General features: G+C 45.8%; 1 protein-coding gene across 1 annotated transcript; it reads right to left on the reverse strand.

The window, feature by feature from the left end:
* Positions 1-1,833: 1,833 nt before the first annotated feature.
* Positions 1,834-18,792, reverse strand: LOC140720266 (nuclear factor 7, brain-like). The gene is made up of 8 exons (XM_073035137.1): positions 18,748-18,792; positions 18,059-18,379; positions 17,273-17,368; positions 16,629-16,862; positions 15,161-15,183; positions 14,956-15,074; positions 3,137-3,266; positions 1,834-2,618 (listed from the first exon to the last, which is right to left on the reverse strand). Exons 1-8 carry the CDS (start codon positions 18,790-18,792, stop codon positions 2,567-2,569), a joined length of 1,020 nt encoding a protein of 339 aa, XP_072891238.1. The 3' UTR covers positions 1,834-2,566.
* Between the last annotated feature and the right edge of the window lie 873 nt (positions 18,793-19,665).

Genomic DNA, 19,665 nt, shown 5'->3' on the forward strand with positions numbered 1-19,665 from the left:
CATATACACTATGCCAGTTTCCTGAGTAAATACTGATGCAAAAAAACTGTTTAAGATCTCCCCCATCTCGTGAGGCTCCACACATAGACGACCACTCTGATCTTCTAGGGGACCAATTTTGTCCCTTACTATCCTTTTACTCTTAATATACTTATAGAAATCCTTCGGGTTTACCATCACATCATCTGCCAAAGCCACCTCATGTCTTCTTTTCCTTCCTCATTTCCTTCTTTAGTATTTTCTTACGTTTTCTATACTCTTTAAGTAACTCATTTGCTCTTTGTTGCCTCTACCTGCTATACACCTCTCTCTTTTTCTTAACCATATCGCCAATATCCCTTAAAAACCAAGGTTCCCTATGCCTGTTAACTTTGCCTTTAATCCTGGCAGGAAACTGCAAACTCTGCACTCTCAAAATTTCACATTTGGAGGACTTCCACTTACTGAACACATCCTTGTCAGGAAAAAAAAACTTATTCCAATCCACCCTAGATCCTTTTTCATTTCCACAAAATTGGCCCTTCTCCAATTTAGAACCTCAACTCAAGGGCCAGACCTATCCTTATCCATAATTAAGTTGAAACTATTGATATTATGGTCACTGGACCCAAAATGTTCGCCTACACATACTTCTGTCACCTGACTGTCTGGTTTCCTAATAGGTGCCTCTATATATTGATTTAGAAAACTTTTCTGAAAACATTTCACAACTCCAAGCCATCCAACCCTTTTACAATTTGGGAGTCCCAGTCAATATGAGGAAAGTTAAAATCCCCTACTATTACAACTTTCTGTTTCTTACAGCGGTCTATTATCTTTATATAGGTTTGCTCCTCCAATTCACTCTGACTATTGGGCGGTCTATAATACACCCCTATTAGTGTGGTCACACCTTTCCCGTTCCTCAGCTCCACCCATATGGCCTCTGTAGACAAGCGCTCCGGTCTGTCCTGTCTACTCACAGCTGTGATATTTTCCCTAACTAGTAATGCCACTCCTCCCCCTTTCATCACTCCCCCTCTATCATGTCTGAAACAACGAATATTTCTATCATGTAGAAACCTTAGGTGAGAGGTTATCTTTTTGTATTAATGTATTAAAAATAAATTATAAATTCTACCAATGAGAATTACAAATTCTCTTACTAAAGGATTCATATTCAAAATACTATCCAACTAATCTGATTCTTGCATATATTGAAACTTAGATAATTATTTTTGTAAATAATGTCTAACCTGAAGATATTGCGGAAAGTGTGTGAGAGAGAGAATATTTGCTAATTAACTCTTCAAAAGTCATCAATCGACCATCACAAAATAAATGAAAATAAAAATAAATAAATCTGCAAAAAGAAAAACAGATCCCCTTAATCAGTAAAAATTAAACAAGATTGGGAGAGAGAACTTAATATGACCTTTGTTAATGAAGATGGTCAATTCTTCTTTGATATGTGCCAATCAGTGTTTAATTCAATTTAAAATTGTTCACTGTTACTATTTAACAAACGAGAGACTATCCAAAATATTTCCTAACATAGGCAATTATTGCGATAGGTGTAAAACTGAAGTAGCCACTTTTTCACATATGTTCTGGTCAAGTTCTTCATCAAAATCTTTTTGGAAATCTTTATTTTCTACAATTTCTAAAGCTCTGAAAATTAATTTACAACCTAATGTACAAACCTTTGATTTCTGTCTATACATGCAGTCCTCGCATGACCTTTATCCTCCTCCACCTCATTATCTGCTCTAACACTCTGGTTCCCCTCCCTCTGCAAATCTTTTTTACCCCCTCCCCCCGCACCCCCCCCCCCCCCGCCGAGCAGCACTGGCAAATCTATCCGCAAGAATGTTACTCCCCCTCCAGTTCAGGGGCAAACCGTCCCGTCGGAACAAGCCCCACCTTCCCGGGAACAAAGCCCAATTGTCCAGAAACATGAAGCCCTCCCTCCTGCACCATCTCCTTAACCACGTATTTAGCTGCACTCTCCGCACATTTATATTTACAGGGACTTTACTCCTGACGCCGGTCCCGGGACCCGACCCGTTTACAGATCGAAGCGGAACCGGAGCAGATTCTCAGCCACTGGTTTTCATCCCAGGTCGCGAAGAAAGGATAAAGTTTCCCCGTGAATTTATTCCTGTTGAAGGTGTGGAGATGGGACTTGGTCTCCGCGTTGTAAAATGAAACTGTCCCGGACTCGTAACTGAGATAAACTCCCACCCTCCCGGGGATGGGACCGGCAGGGAGATGGGACTCGGGGGAGGAGACAAGACGAAGGAAGATACAACCAAGGGACACGTCATAATCCCGATGTAACACGTCATCATCCCGCCCGATGACCCAGAATCCGGTCTCCGGACTCAGTCTGACCCCTCTCTTCCTCTTCACAGACCCTGCGGCGACTCCCAGACCCCAGTCCAGATTCGCCGTCACCTCCACCTCCCAGTAATGTCTCCCCGATGTGAATCCCTCCGATCCCAGCACACATTCCCAGAATGTGAATCTCTTCCCGGTGTTAGGGAGATTCCTCTGGGTCCCGGTCCATCTCACACTCTTCCGATCCTCAGACACCTCGAGACACGGATGCGCCGTTTCCACATCCAGGGTGACAGAGACTGGGGGGAGAAGCAGAGAATTAGAGAGTCCCCGGGGATCGGGGGGAGACTCGGACAGCGCGGCCCCGGGGATCGGGGGGAGACTCGGGCAATGCGGCCCCGGGGATCGGGGGAAGAATCGGGCGGCGCGGCCCCGGGGATCGGGGGGAGACTCGGGCGGCGCGGCCCCGGGGATCGGGGGGAGACTCGGGCGGCGCGGCCCCGGGGATCGGGGGGAGATTCGGGCAGCGGGGCCCCGGGGATCGGGGGGAGACTCGGGCAGCGGGGCCCCGGGGATCGGGGGGAGACTCGGGCAGCGGGGCCCCGGGGATCGGGGGGAGACTCGGGCAGCGCGGCCCCGGGGATCGGGGGGAGACTCGGGCAGCGCGGCCCCGGGGTTCGGGGGGAGAGACTCGGGCGGCGCGGCCCCGGGGATCGGGGGGAGACTCGGGCGGCGCGGCCCCGGGGATCGGGGGGGAGACTCGGGCAGCGCGGCCCCGGGGATCGGATGGACAACTAATGTCTACCCAAGGGTTTACCGCTGGATGAAGAGCAGAGAGACCCCTGGTCCTTGACTCCTCAGACAGGGGAAACATCCTCCCTCACTCCTGCCTGTTGACCCCTGAAAGAATTTTGTGTTTCCATGAGATCTCCTCTCATTCTTTGCAACTGGGAACAGAGAACATAGAGCAGTACAGCACAGGAACAGGGCCGTCATACAATGTTCACATTCATTTGTGAGTGTGAAGTGGGGGAGTATGATGGTTTGAGACAGTAAAGGAGGTGAGAATGGGAACCAGTAGGGGAGAGATGAATGGCAGATTGAACCAGGAGGGGGAGGGGTGGAAAGCCTGTGGGTGAACTGTGTGTGTAGACGTAATGAGAAGCTAGAGGGGGCAAAGATGGCAGATGAGGATGACTTTGTCCCCTTTCCCACAACCCCATCCCCCGCAGCCCCTCATTAGGGCAGGGGATGAATTTGCAGGAACCCTTAAGCAACACATGTCTTGATGAAGTGTTTCAGTCTGAACCGTGGACTGTTTACTCTTTTCCATAGAAACTTCCCGGCCTGCTGTTCCTCCAACAATTTGTGTGTGTTACTCTGCTTTAAATATACTCAATTATTTGGCCTCCACAGCTGCCTGTGGCAAATTCACTATCCTGTGGATAAAGGAATTCCTCGTCATCTCTGTCCTAAATGGACATCCCTATAGTCGGAGGCTGTGCTTACCGTTCTCGACCCACCCACATCCTCCCAACATCAACTCTCTCCAGACAGGTGTCAGGGAGATCTGGCGAGACCCTTCATCAGGACCTGTGTAGCTTGGATTACCAGCATCTGCAGATTTTCTCCTGTTTGATTTTTAAAGCAGAAGTTAATAAGTAAACTTCTTGATTGGTCAGTGTCTCCAATGTTACGGGGAGGAGGCGGGAGAACAGGGTTGAGGTGGATAATAAATCAGCCATTCTTCTAAACTCCCGTGAGTACAGGCCCAGAACCATCAAACACTCCTCATATGTTAACTCTTTCATTCCCAGAATTATTCTTGTGAATCTTCTGCACCCCCTCCAATGCCAGTACATGTTTTCCAATAGAAGGGACCAAAACTGCTCACAATACTCCCAGTGTGGTCTGACCAATGCCTTATAAAACCTCAGAATTACATCCTTGCTCTTGTACTCTAATCCTCTCGAAATGAAAGCAAACATTGAGTTTGCCAATCTTACCACTGACACAAACTGCAAGTTAACCTTCAGGGAATCCTGCACAAGGACACGCATGTCCCTTTGCACCTCTGATTTTTGAATTTTGCCCTGTTTACAGAATTGTCTATGTCTTTATTCCTTCGACTAAAATCGTACCTGCCTAAGTTTGTACCTGCCAAACTCTACCTGTGCTACAAGATCCTTATTCCGTATACCGGTGCATTCAAATAAGACCATAAGACAAAGCAGCAGAAGCCGGCCATTCGGTCGTTCGAATCTGCTCCGCCATTTTATCATGAGCTGATCCATTCTCCCATTTATTCCCACTCCCCCACTGTCTCACCATGACCTTTGATGCCCTGGCTACTCAGATACCTATCAATCTCTGCCTTAAATACACCCAATGACCTGGCTTCCGCAGCCGCAAGAAATCCACAGATTCACCACCCTCTGGCTAAAAAAAATTCTTCGCATCTCCGTTCTATTACTCGATTTAAATAATAGTCTGCCCGTTTATTTCTTCTACCAACGTGCATGACCATACACTTTTCAACATTGTATTTCTTTTGCCACTTCTTTGACCATTCTTCCAATCTATCCAAGTCTCTCTGCAGACTCTCTGTTTCCTCAGCACTACCGTCCCCTCCACTTATCTTTGTATCATCAGCAAACTTAGCCACAAAACCATCTATTCCATAATCCAAATCGTTGATATACAACGTAAAAAGAAGCGGCCCTAACACGGACCCCTGTGGAACACCACTGGTAACTGGCAGCCAACCAGAATGGGATCCTTTATTCCCACTCTCTGTTTCCTGCCAATCAGGCAACGCTCTATCCACATATATAAATTTCCCATAATTCCATGGGCTCTTATCTTGTTTAGCAGCCTCATATGTGCGGCACCTTGTCAAAGGCCTTCTGAAAATCCAAATACACAACATCCACTGCATCTCCCTTGTCTAGCCTACTTGTAATTACCTCGAAAAATTTCAATGGGTTTGTCAGGCAGGATTTTCCTTCAAGGAAACCATGCTGAGTTTGGCCTATCTTGTCATATGCCTCCAGGTACTCCATAACCTCATCCTTGACAATTGACTCCAGAAACTTCCCAACCATTTCTCAAGCTAACAGGTCTATAATTTACTTTTTGCTTCCTTGCCCCCTTCTTAAATACCAGAGTTGCATTTACAATCTTCCACTCCTCCGGAACCATGCCAGGGTCTATTGACTTTTGAAAGATCATTGCTAATGCCTCCGCGATCTCCACAGCTACTTCCTTCAGAACACAAGGGTGCATTCCATCTGGTCCTGGAGATTTATCTACCCTTAGACTATCCAGCTCCCTGAGTACTTACTCTGTTGTAATTGTGACTGCGCACACTTCTCTTCCCTGACACCCTTGAGTGCCCGGTATACTGCTGATATCTTCCTCAGTGAGGACTGATGCAAATACTCGTTCAGTTCCTCAGCCATCTGCTTATCTCCCATTACAATTTCTCCAGCATCATTTTCTATTGGTCCTTTCTCCACTCTCACCCGTTTATTATTCTTGAAAACACTTTTAGCATCTTCTTTGATGTTATTTGCTAGCTTCCTTTCATAGTTCATCTTTTCCCTCTTAACGGCCTTCTTAGTTTCCTTTTGTAAGCTTTTAAAACTTCCCAATCCTCTGTCTTCCCACTAATTTTTGTTTCCTTGTATGCCCTCTCCTTTGCTTTTACTTTGGCTTTGACTTCTCTTCTCAGCCACGGTCGCATCGTTTTTCTATTCGAAAATTTCTTCTTTTTTGGAATATATCTATGTTGCACCTGACTCACTTCTCGCATAAACTCCAGCCACTGCTGCTCTGCCGCCCTTCCGCTAGTGTCCCTTTCCAGTCAAATTTGGCCAGTTCCTCTCTCGTGCCACTTTAATTTCCTTTACTCCACTGCAATACCGACACATCGGATCTCGGCTTCTCTTTCTCAAATTTCACAGCGAACTCAATCATGTTACAATCACTGCCTCCTAACGGTTCCGTCACCTCAATCTCTCTAATCACCTCTGGGTCATTACACAATATCCAATCCAGTACCTCTGATCCCCTCGTGGGCTCAACAACAAGCTGTTCTGAAAAGCCATCTCGTAGACATTCCACAAATTCTCTGTCTTGAGATCCAGTGTCGACCTGATTTTCCCAATCCACTCGCATGTTAAAATCCCCCACAATTATCATAACGCTGCCCTTCTGGCAAGCCTTTTCTATTTCCTGTTGTAATTTGTAGTCCACCTCACTGCAGCTGTTAGGAGGCCTGTAGATAACTGCCATCAGCATCCTTTTACCCCTGCGATTTCTTAGCTCAACCCAGAAAGATTCTTCCGATCCTACGTCACCTCCTTCTAATGATTTAATATAATTTCTTACCAATAAAGCCATGCCACCCCCTCTGCCTACCTGCCAATCCTTCCGATACACCGTGTATCCTTGGACGTTCAGCTCTCAGAGACATGCATCCTTTAGCCACGTCTCAGTGATGGCCACAAAATTATACCTGCCAATCTGTAGCTGTACGACAGGATCATCCACCTTATTCCTTATGCTGTGTGTATTTAAGTATAACACCTTAAGTCCAGTATTTGATACTTTTTGTTTTGATTGCACTGCAACTCATCCCAGTGGCTGCAAATTTGCCCCATCACCTGCCTGTCCTTCCTGACATCTTTACTGCTCACTATCTTAGATATATTTCTGTTTTCCTCCTCCGCCGCTCTATCATTCTGGTTGACCATCCCCCTGCCAAATTAGTTTAAACCCTCCCTAACAGCTCTATTAAACATTCACGCTATGGTTCAGGTGTAACCCGTCCTTTCTGAACAGGTAATACTTCCGCCAGAAGAGATCCCGATGATCCAAGAATCTGAAGCCCTGTCTCTCAGCCATGCATTCATCTGCCTGATCCTACTATTCTTGCCCTCGCTAGCACGTGGCACAGGTAGCAATCCTGACATTACTACCCTGGAGGTCCTGCTTCTCAGCTTCATTCCCAATTCCCGGAAATCTCTCTTCAGGACCTCCTCCCTTTTCCTCTCTATGTCATTGGTACCAACATGTACCAAGACAGCTGGCTGCTCGCCCTCTCCCTTCAGGATATTCTGGACCCGATCCGAGACATCCCGTACCCTGGCACCTGGGAGGCAACACACCATGCGGGTATCTCTACCAGGCTCACAGAATCTCCTGTCTGTTCCCCTGACTATGGAATCCCCTATGACTACCGCATTCCTCTTCTCCCTCCTTCTCTCCTGCGCAACAGCGCCAGGCTCAATGCCAGAGACCCGGTCACCGTGGCCGTCCCCTGTCAGGTCATCCCCCTCAACAGCATCCGAAATGATATACTTGTTGCTGAGGGGGGCAGCCACAGGGGTGCTCTCCAATATCTGGACATTTCCCTTCCCTCTCCTGACAGTCACCCAGTTTTCTGACCCCTGTAGCCTAGGGATGACTACCTCCCTGTAGCTCCTGTCTATCACCTCTTCATTTTCTCTAATAAGCAGTAGGTCATCAAGCTGCAGCTCCAGATCCCTAACACGGTCTCCGAGGAGCTGAATCTCGGTTCACCTGGTGCAGATGTGACTATCAGGGAGGCTGGAGGTCTCCCAGGATTCCCACATCTGACACCCTGAACAAAGCACTAACCCTGCAGACATGCTACCTAATTCTACAGGAATGAAACAAAGAAAGATAGGTCTACTCACCCACTTACTTCGCCAAACACACGAACTATTTAAACCATTAGCTTATGTGCCCTGCTGTTCCCCCGTCCGACGGGCCGAGTTGCCAAGGGGAGAAAAAGATTCGGTGCCTCGCTCTCGACTCTTCCCGTTACCGCCTAAGTCCGTTGAGCCAAAGCCCTACACTCTGCTGCCACCCACTCCGCTGCCCGCTGTATAGGGTAGTCATCTTTTTAAACTCTCTGCGCTGTCCTGCGCAGTCTCGCCGTTCTTGTACGCAAAGTTTTATTTTAAAAACTGTCTTCCTTCAGAATTTAGCTCCCACGCCGCCCTTCTTGTCCCAATCTAAAAAAACACCTTCAGTCCTGTATTCATCAGCCTATTCCACACTGTCCACAAGAAATTCAGCAAGGCCTTTGATGTCGGTGATAGACCACACTTGGAGCGTTGTCTGCATTTCCGGTTCCCAAATATGGGGAGGATGTCATTACACTGGACAGGAGGCTTCAGGAGGATGTTACCAGGACTGGGGGCTTGGGTTAAAAGCAGAGAGTGGATAAGCTTGGGCTATTCAGCTGTAGAGTACGATGTTCAGGTATGACCCCTTATCAAGGTAAATAATTCATAAGGAGCTTAAATAATGTTTCTTTTTCCAAGAAATGGGAGTACAGAACCAGAGGCCTCAGATTGAAAGTGAGATGGGAAATTTTTCTGAGGGGTCTATCGGGTTACATTCTCATAGAGAGGGAGGTTGGTAAATGGAATTTCCCCTCAGACGCTGTAGAAACAGGTAAAAATAAAATAATTTAAAATAAATTTGGGCAGGTACACAGATGGGATATGGTTAGAGGGATGGGGCGGGAGGCAAACAGACGCCAATGGGCCGTGCTCAAGAAGACATCTTAGTCTTGCAGATTGATGAAGTGGGCCGTGCGTTCAACATCCATCAAACCCTCCAGATCATCCTCCTGAGGAATCTCACCCCGGAGTCTGTCTGTGAAGTGTTGATGTGACGTCACGTCAGAGGGCAGCTCAGTGCCACAGAACAGACAGACTGGGTAAGGAAGGCAGATTTCAATCCTAAATGGGAATTTGTGCCTATTTCTGTGGCCGTGTGTCACACTCTGATAATATATTGTGTGTGTGTGTGTGTGTGTGTGTGTGTGTGTGTGTGTGTGTGTGTGTGTGTGTGTGTGTGTGTGTGTGTGTGTGTGTGTGTGTGTGTGTGTGTGTGTGTTGATTGTGGTAAATATCCGTGTGGTGTGTATACGCATTGAAGGAGAGTGTGCACATTGAAGAATTTGTATGTACAGTGTGTCATCACATGTCTGGTGTGTGTTGACAATGTGTCACACGTGTTTGAGTTGTTTATTTGAATAAATGACTGTCTCTGAAGAGACTGGTTTCCAGGTTACTGAGGGAAATAACAACGTACATAGCTGAGGCTCTGACTGCAATCTGCCAGTCCCTCCTGTGTATGTGTGTGAGGGAGCTTTGCCAGGCCGGTTATGCTGTGTGTGCTTCTCCCGAGATGAAATCTTGACCCATGTCAATGCTTGTTGGTGTGACCGAGCTCATTCTCACAATGCTTCAATGTAGTGGTCTGATCACCATAAGACATAGGAGCAGAATTAGGCCATTTGCCCATCGAGTCTGCTCCGTCATTCAATCATGGCTGATCCTTTTTTCCCTCCTCAGCCCCACTCCCTGGCCTTCTCTCCATAACCTTTGATGCTGTGTCCAATCTAGAACCTATCAAGCTCTGCCTTAAATACACCCAACAAGTTCCACAAATTCACCAGCTGCTGGCACAAATTTCCCCGCATCTGTTTTAAATAGACCCCCCTCTATCTTGAGGCTGTGCCCTCTTGTCCTAAACTCCACCACCATGGGAAACATCCTTTCCACATCTACTCTGTCTAGGACTTTCAACATTCGAAAGGTTTCAATGAGATCCCCCCTCATCTTTCTAAATTCCAGCGAGTACAGACACAGAGCTATCAAACGTTCCTCACATGATAACCCTATCATTCCTGGAATCATCCTTATGAAATGAACCTTCTGCAATGCCAGCACACCTTTTCTTAGATGAGGAGCCCAAAATTGTTCACAATACTCAAGGTGAGGCTTCACCAGTGCCTTATAAATCCTCAGCATCACATCCCTGCTCTTGGATTGAATGCTATCTAAACCCGTTGAATTGAATGCTAATGTTGGATTTGCCTTCCTCACCACTGACTCTACCTGCAAGTTAACCTTTAGTGTGTTCTGTAGAATGACTGCTAAGTCCATTTTCATCTCAGCTTTTTGGGTTTACTCCCCATTTGAAAAAAAAAATCTGCACATTATTTCTACGACCACAGTGCATGGCCATGCATTTCCAACTTTGTATATCACTTGCCACTTTCCTTCCCATTCTCCTCATTCAAGTCCTTGTCCAGTCTAACTGTTTCCTCAACACTACCTCCACCAATCTTCGTATCATCTGCAAACTTGGAAACAAAGCCATCTATTCTAGGACAAGAGGGCATGACTTCAGGATTGAAGGACGTCCTTTTAGAACTGAGATGCGGAGAAATTACTTTAGTCAGTGTGTGGAAAATCTGTGGAATTTGTTGCCACAAGCGGCTGTTAAGGCCAAGTCATATTTAAGGCAGAGATAGATAGGTTCTTGATTAGCCAGGTCATCAAAGGGTATAGGGTGAAAGCAGGGGAGTGGGGATGACCAGAAGAATTGGATCTGCTCATGACTGAATGGTAGAGCAGACTCGATGGGCCGAATGGCCTATTTCTGCTCCTATATCTTATGGTGTATTACATCAGCTAAATCGTGCGGAACACGAGTCACTGGCAGCCAACCAGAAAAGGATCCCTTTACTCTCATTCGCTGTTTCCCACCAATCAGCCAATGTTCTAATCATGCCTGTAACTTTTATGTAATAACATGGCCTCTTAACCTGATTACCACCTTCATGTGTGGCACCTTGTCAAAGGCCTTCCGAGATTCCAAATATACAACATTCACGGCATCTCCTTTATCTATCCTGCTTGTAATCTCCTCAAAGAATCCCAACAGATTTGTCAGGCAGGATATTCCCTTAACGAAGCCATGCTGACTTGTCCTATCTTGTCCAGTGTCACCAAATATTCCATAACCTCATACTTAAAAACTGACTCCAATTTCTTCCCAAACACAGAGGTGAGGCTAACTGTCTATAATTTCCTTTCTGCAGCCTTCCTCCTTCCTTAAAGAGTTAAGTGACATTTGCCATTTTCCAGTCCTCTGGCACCATGCCAGGGTCCAATGATATTTGAAAGATCATTTGAAATGCCTCCAAAATGTCTACCACAACCTCTTTCAGAACACTAGGGTGCAGTTCATCTGGTCCGGGTGACTTATGTACCTTTAAGTCTTTCAGCTTTTTGAGCAACTTCTCCCTTGTAACAGCAACTGCACTCACTTCTCTTCCCTCACACCCTTCAACGTCTGGCACAGTGCCAGTGTCTTCCGCAGTGAAGACTGATGCAAAATATTTGGTTTATCTGCCATCTCTTTATCCCGCGTTATTATATATCCGGCCTCATTTTCTAGCGTCCTATATCCACTCTCATCTCTGTTTTATTTATTTACAATACTTGAAAAACAATTTAATATTGTTTGCTAACTTGTTTTACAAAGACAAGTGTGTAAAAAGGGCCTGAAGGATCTTTGTAGACCAGAGTCACCCCAACCACAAACTGTACCAGTTGCGACCATCCAGGATACGGTACCGCAGCATAAAAGCCAGGAGCAACAGGCTCCGGGACAGCTTCTTCAACCAGGCCATCAGACTGATTAACTTGTGTGGAAACAACAATATTTCTATGTTATATAAACTAGCCTGTTGTACATATTATTCATTATAAATTACTATAAATTGCACATTGCACTTTTAGGTGGAGATATAACGATTTTTACTCCTCATGTAAGGATGTAAGTAATAAAGTCAATTCAATTCAAATCAATTTATTGTTTATTTTTCCCCTCCCAATCATTCTTTTAGTTCCTCTCTGTAGATATTTAAAAGCTTCCCAATCCTCTGTCTTCCCACTAATTTTTGTTTTGTTGTATGCCCTCTCTTTTGCCTTTACATTAACTTGTCTTCCCTTGTCAGCCACGGTTTATATTTTGCCATTTGAGTATTTATTTATTTTTGGAATACATCTATCCTTCACCTTCCTCATTTGCCCAGAAACTGACACCATTTCTGTTCTGCTCTCATCCCTGCCAGCATCTCCTTCCAATTTGCTTTGGCCAACTCCTCTCTCAGACCACTGGAATTTATTTTACTCCTCTGAAATACTACAACATCAAGACATTACTTTCTCCTTATCAAATTTCAAGTTGAACTCAGTCACGTTGTGAGCACTGCTTCCTAAGGTTTCTTTTAGATAGATAGATAGATAGATACTTTATTCATCCCCATGGGGAAATTCAACATTTTTTTCCAATGTCCCATACACTTGTTGTAGCAAAAACTCATTACATACAATACAATACTTAACTCAGTAATAATATGATATGCATCTAAATCACTAGCTCAAAAAGCATTAATAATAGCTTTAAAAAGTTCTTAAGTCCTGGCAGTTGAATTGTAAAGCCTAATGGCATTGGGGAGTATTGACCTCTTCATCCTGTCTGAGGAGCATTGCATCGACAGTAACCTGTCGCTGAAACTGCTTCTCTGTCTCTGGATGGTGCTATGTAGAGGATGTTCAGGGTTTTCCATAATTGACCGTAGCCTACTCAGCGCCCTTCGCTCAGCTACCGATGTTAAACTCTCCAGTACTTTGCCCACGACAGAGCCCGCCTTCCTTATCAGCTTATTAAGACGTGAGGCGTCCTTCTTCTTAATGCTTCCTCCCCAACACGCCACCACAAAGAAGAGGGCGCTCTCAACAACTGACCTATAGAACATCTTCAGCATCTCACTGCAGACATTGAATGACGCCAACCTTCTAAGGAAGTACAGTCGACTCTGTGCCTTCCTGCACAAGGCATCTGTGTTGGCAGTCCAGTCTAGCTTCTCGTCCAACTGTACTCCCAGATACTTGTAGGTCTTAACCTGCTCCACACACTCTCCATTTATGATCACTGGCTCCATATGAGTCCTAGATCTCCTAAAGTCCACCACCATCTCCTTGGTCTTGGTGACATTGAGACGCAGGTAACTACTCACCTCTGGTTCAATACATAACACCCAATCCAGTAGAGCTATTCCCCGAGTAGGCTCAACAACCAACTGCTCTAGAAAGTCATCACATTGCATTCAACAAACTCACTCTCTTGAGATCCTTTACCAAACTGATTTTCCCAATTGACCTGCATGTTGAAATCTCCCATGATTATCATAACATTGTCCTTTTCATCAGCCTTTTCTATTTCCAGTTGTAATCTGTGGGCCTCATCCCACTGACTGTTGGGAGGCCCGTATATGACTGCTGTCAGTGTCATTTTTACTTTTGCAGTTCCTTACCTCAACCCACAAGATTCAACATCTTCCAATCCTATGTCACATCTTGCTGCTGATTTACCTGCAGAGACACGACACCCCCTCACCCGACCTTCCTATACCACCGATACATTGTGTAACCTTGGACATTCAGATTCCAACTACAACCATCCTTCAGTCACGATTCCGTGATGGCCATAACATCATACCTGACAATCGGTAATAGTGCAACAAGATCATCCACCTTATTTCCCATACTCCATGCATTGAGATATAACACTTTGTGTACTGTATCTGCTACCCTCTTTGATGCTGCATCCCTAATGCACTGATACTCACCCTGCTGGCTGCAATTTTCTCCTCGTAACTGTCCGCCCTATCTGACAGTCTGACTGCACGATATCTTTGCATTTTTACCATCAGCCCTGTCCCTTCACTCCACTTCCAACCCCCCACCCCACCAAATTAGTTTAAACCCTCCCCGACAACTCTATCAAACCTCTCTGTGAGAATATTGTTCTCCCTTGGGTCGAGGTGCGACCCATCCCTTTTGAGCAGGTCATTCCTCCACCAGAACAGATCCCAATGATCCAAGAACCTGAATCCCTATCCCCAGCACCATCTTCTCAGCCATGTTTATCTGTCAAATTATCCTGTTTCTACCCTCACCAGCACGTGGCACAAGCAGCAATCCAGAAATTACAACCCTGGGGGTGCTGCTTCTGAGCTTTCTACCAAGCTCTCCAGATTCTATTATCAGGACCTCTTTGCTTTTACTTCCAATGTCATTGTCACAAATTTACCAAAATATCTGGCTCTTTTCCCTCCCTCTCTAAAATGCTGCGGACACAATTCGAGAAATCCCTGACCCTGGCAACCAGGAGGCAACATACCATTCGAGTGTCCCGTTTACATCAATAGATTCTCCTGTCTGTTAGCCTGGTGATTCAGTCCCTGATCACGACCACTCCCCTCTTCTGCCTCTAACAACAGTGAGAGATGCTGATCCGGAAGGGGGAAGACCTGTGTCAGTCAGAGTCTGCACTCACAGGGCACATGAAGGACTTGTGTATTTTCCTGACAATCCCTGTCACCACACTGATACCCGCTTTTATTCCCAACAATACTATCGTCAGTATTAAATTCCCAGTTCCTCTGGTAGATCCAAACTCCTGTCGTGGTGTGTTAGTGCGTTTGCCTGGGATCAGGACAGGGTGGTTCATCTGCCAGTCCCGTGTATTGGTTGTATTGTGACCCTGTGCTGGTGTGTTCAGGGGTCTGACATCTCCAGCTAACCATGTGACAGTGATGCTTCCCAGTTGGTGGGGTTGATGTGAAATAAACTTCAGTTCCCCTTCAGCCCAGTATTACAGACAATGTTTGCCTCAAATTGGAACTAAACTGAGCTTCATAAACAAGGAGAAATGAATCTTTGTAAGTTTTACCTCGATTAATAGCATCAAGCGTTTCTCTCAGCACTGTGTTCAACAAATAGGGGTGATCGAATTTTTCAACCGGTAGGGTCTCATCTGTCACTGACAATTCCTGGATATCATCATTAATCCTGTAAATATTAAACTGCTGGTTATTAATTGCTATTCTGAACTATTTTACAAATCCATTTAGGGTTCAGTAAAGAGCATGTCCTACCTTCTGTTCCGACGAACTTCCTCCTGAAATAAATAAAACACAAATCTGATTAGACTTGGACTTACTGTCCACATCCTGAATTTCATCCAAATCGTTACAAGGTGTTGATAATTCCCACTCCCGCAATCACTCACACACACGGACAATACAGAACCACGGGGTAAATGACAGGGAAAGTTTCTGAATGTCAGACCATTACTGAGAGGATGAAACTTACAGGGAAGACAGGACAGGCTGTGCATTATCATCTGGATATGACGTCAGGCTGATAGGATGGAGAAATTTAAGATCAGTGATGTATGTGATTGTGTGTGGGTGGAGGAAGTACCTCTATTTATGGGGAGACTTGTGAGGAGATGTAATTCCAGATGGATCTTAACAAATTCCACAAGAAATTTAGTGAAGAGGATGTGGAACTCACTGCCACAGGAGTGGTTGAAATGGAACAGCAGAGACTGAATGTAATGGGGAGGATGGATAAACACGTGGGGGACCAGAGATTTCGGGGCACCGTTGCTGGTTGTGGTGAGCAGGTGGCAGGAGGATTGTGAAGCAGGGAAATTGAGAGGAGAAAATGGGCCGAATGGCCTGGTTATGTTTTGAACGATTGAACGTTCATTTGAATGTTATCTGTAAAAGTAAAGAGACAGTATTAGTTTCCCTAATCAGGCGGAAACCGGAAATAGAAGATAAGTCTGATGTGTGGGTCAAATTCTTTGTTCTCACTGATTGACAAAGAGACCCTCACACTAACCACACCAGACACACTCACAGCCTGTGACTGGAAACGGGAGTTAATGAGAGTTTTAGAGGATATTTAATGCGGTATTGATGAATTAAGGAAACAGTCAGCAGCTCTGTGTTACGATCAGAGTAAATAATTTCAGAGAAATTTGCATTCTGTCCTGGGATGTACAGACGTTGTGGAAGTCCAGTTTTGGGACAACAACAACCCTGAATAGATGCATCAATTCTCTGGTGAGAAACAGTTTACTGCCATTTGTAAATACTGTGTGTATGAGCAATGCATCTGTTTTCTGTCTGCATTGTATTCTGCGTTACGTGTTTACTGCGATAACCAGTCTGGTGAGTGGGGACGTGGTAAAAGCGAAGGGAAAAAAGTTATGTATCCGTACTTTGTTCTGGGCAGTTTTGAGCTGGGGACGGGCGGATATCATTCTGTTCTTGACCGCTGTGTTGCAGCTTACTTTACAATGAATTACCCTGAAGTTTCATCGCTTCAAGATTGTATTTTGCTAATGAATGATCAAAAGCGTATCTTGGACATTTTGAAATGTCATTATTGGAGTGATGGGAGGGCGCGTAATGCAGGTATAACAACTTGTGTGAGGTCGCCAGCAGCGGCAATTGATTTGTTAGAATTGGCCGCTGTGCTGTGTTTATTTCAAATATACCACTGTTCATTTAGTGCCCTTTGACAGAAACAAATTGAAATAGAATCCCTCACCTTGAGAAACATCACACTGTCTTTTTGATCCATCTGTTCCTTTAGTTTAGTGATTTCCTCCTGAATAATCCTTATATTCTCTTGAAGAGCTAGAAGATTTTTCTCCATTGCGTTGAGAATCCTCTTCTCTTCTTCCTTGAGATCCCTGAGTAAGCTCTGCTCTTTCTCAGTGATAATTTGGCGCAGTTCAGCAAACTGGGATGTGACGTGGGACTGAACGCTGTGTGACTGTTCCTGTTGAATGAAAGGTGAAGATTAATATACTGCATTGCTGTGCTCTGTTTCCTTTTGTCGTTAAGTTCGGTCTATTAGAGTCCATGCTACTTCTGAATGCATTCCCATCAACACCATTCCATCACGTTTTCCTGAAACCTATTCTCATTTATTGACCCATAAACTCCCATCTAATTCACGCACGCACTCCCCACCTTCACAGGGTTAATTATAATTAGCCATTTATCCAGCATGTCCTTGGGATTTGTCGGAGTCTCTCGTGGTCACAGGGAGAGCATGCAAACTCCACACAGACAGCAGCAGAGGTCAGGATCGAACTCAGTTCACCAGAACTGCGATACTCGGCTATTCTACATTGAATGAAGCAAAACTCGACAGTAATATCAGAAATTCCGGACAGGAAGCCTCACCCGAACTCCGGAAATCTTCTCTTTCTGTTGCTGCTCCTTTTCCTGGAAGTGTGATTTATTTTTTGTGAGAGAGTCTAAGGAAGATTTTAGCTGATCCTGGAAGTCAGAGAGTGAAGGAAATAGAAACAAAGATACATCAAAAGAAACAGGTGATCAAACCCGATTATCACACAAAATGCCGGAGGAACTCAGTGAGTCAGGCAGAATCTATTCAGGGGAAATAAACAGTCGGTGTTTCGGGATGAGGCCCTTCATCAGGACTGGTAAGGAATGGGACAGAAGCTAGAATATAAAGGTTGGGAATGAGAACCAGCTGACAGGTGACGGGTGAGACAACGTGAGGGGGAACGTGGCAGGGGGTGATGAAGTGAGAAGCTGAGAGGGGACAGGTGGAAGAGGTAAAGGGCTGGAGAAGAAGGAATCTAATACGAGAGGACAATCGACCACGGAAGAAACGGGAGGAACTGTGCTGTTTACGGCCCTGAATGGTGAGGAGGGAGGAGGTTAGGAGTCAGGTGTAGCACTTGTCCCGCTTGCAGGTGTCAGTGCCAGGAGGGAGATCAGTGCAGAGGAGCGAGTGGATCAGGGCGATACAGCACGTGGAGCGCGATCCGTATAGAGAGCGGAGAGTTTTGGGTGAGGAGGTGGGCTGTGGGACAGATAGATGCTAGAATCCCGTTGGAGATGGCGAAAGTTGCAGAGAATGATGTGTTAGTTATAGAGGCTCGTGTGATGATATGTAGGACAAAGGAAATATTTTAAGTATTGAACTAACGTTAGTTGTACCTTGTAGATTTTAACAGCTTCTTTAATCGGCTTGAAGCGGTGCTCTTGGTGTTCCTGCGCATCTCTACAGATCAGACAGACCAGTGTCTTGTCCGTTTCACAAAACAGCTTCAGTTCTTCCTCATGTTCCTCGCAGTGACGTTTAGTTTCCTTCCCTTTCGGGTTCAGGTTTAAATTTCGAGCTTTTTCAGCCAGATTTGCTAAGGCCCGATTTACTCTGAGGGCGCGGTCAGCAACCACCTCTCTACATTCCCGGCAGGAGTTTCTCTCCTCTCTTTCCCAACACCGTGTGATACAAGAGCGACAGAAGTTGTGTCCACACTCCAGTGACACGGGATCGGTGAAGAAATTCAGGCAGACGGGACAAATTACCTCCTCGGTCCAACTCTCGGCCGGTCCTTTCGAAGCCATGTTAACTCCCAGCACTTCCTGATTCAGAATGCTTTCACTTTCGGGGAGCTGCTGATCCCCTGCAGTACCGCGATTGTCCACTACGCGCGCTGCTGTCTCAGGGAGTGAACATTCTGCTGCTGGATATGTTCAGTGGAAATTCTAACTATTTCCATGTTAGTGTGGAATCAAAAACAAATTAAAGAAGGAAAAGATAAGAAAACGCCCAATGGACTGTCTAATCACGGCGACTAGCGTAGGTGAGTTGGCCATATGCCCAGCAACCCCATCTCGTATACACCTAGAGCGACAAAAAACGTTAGCTGAATGCCCAAAAGCCCCATCGCTCCGATCGGAAAAACCTTTTCGGATCGAGATCCTTCATCTGAACTGTCTCAACCCGAAATGTCGATTGTCCATTTCCCTCCACAGATGCTGCCCGACTCGCTGAGTTCCTCCAGCAGCTCGTTTTTTATCTTTCTCCATGTCTAACAGATTCAGAGTGGAGTGTAAAACGGTGAATAAGTAAACAGTGAAAACATGCCATTAAACTGGGGATGCGGAGAGAATATTGTGCTGTGAGGGGAGAGATGCAGTGGTGATGACCGACCTGTGGTTGCAGGAAAAAGCACAGGACTGGAGATTCTACGTCACAGGGTGGAAAATGTTATTTTTTCGGTAAGGTCCTGATTTCAACAGCCCTTCGTGAGAAAAACTTCGTGACTCGACCCATGTCCGTCCCGACTCCAATAGAAGGCCTGGTCTCCTTCACTCTGGATACAGATCAGTAATCTCGGGGCTGTGTGAGTGATCTCCGGGCATGCAGCAAGGATCGGACTGGGAGGGACCGTCTCGTCTCCACTGCAGTAATCTCGGGGCAGCGCACTGTGGGAGTGATCTCCGGGCATGCAGCAAGGATCAGACTGGGAGGGGCCCTCTCGCCTTCAGACGGGCGAGGTCTTGCTGCCTGTTGGTGAGATCTGGTGATGAGGCATTCTGCCAGATGGTCTGGACTGTCTGCTCAGGGAACCACTCCACTGTGTCCATCCAGTCCTTCTCCTGCAGTAACTGCAGGACATTCCGTGCTGACCACTGCCTGATGTTATTGTGGTCAAAGCTGCTGGTGTAAAAGAACTGTCACCAATTTCATTAACACAAGGTTCACATGGTGAAGCTTCCTGATTGAGACAGACACAGTCTCACAGGGTGTTTACAAG

The sequence above is a fragment of the Hemitrygon akajei genome, unplaced genomic scaffold (genome assembly GCF_048418815.1).
Source record: "Hemitrygon akajei unplaced genomic scaffold, sHemAka1.3 Scf000039, whole genome shotgun sequence".
Taxonomy (NCBI): domain Eukaryota; kingdom Metazoa; phylum Chordata; class Chondrichthyes; order Myliobatiformes; family Dasyatidae; genus Hemitrygon; species Hemitrygon akajei.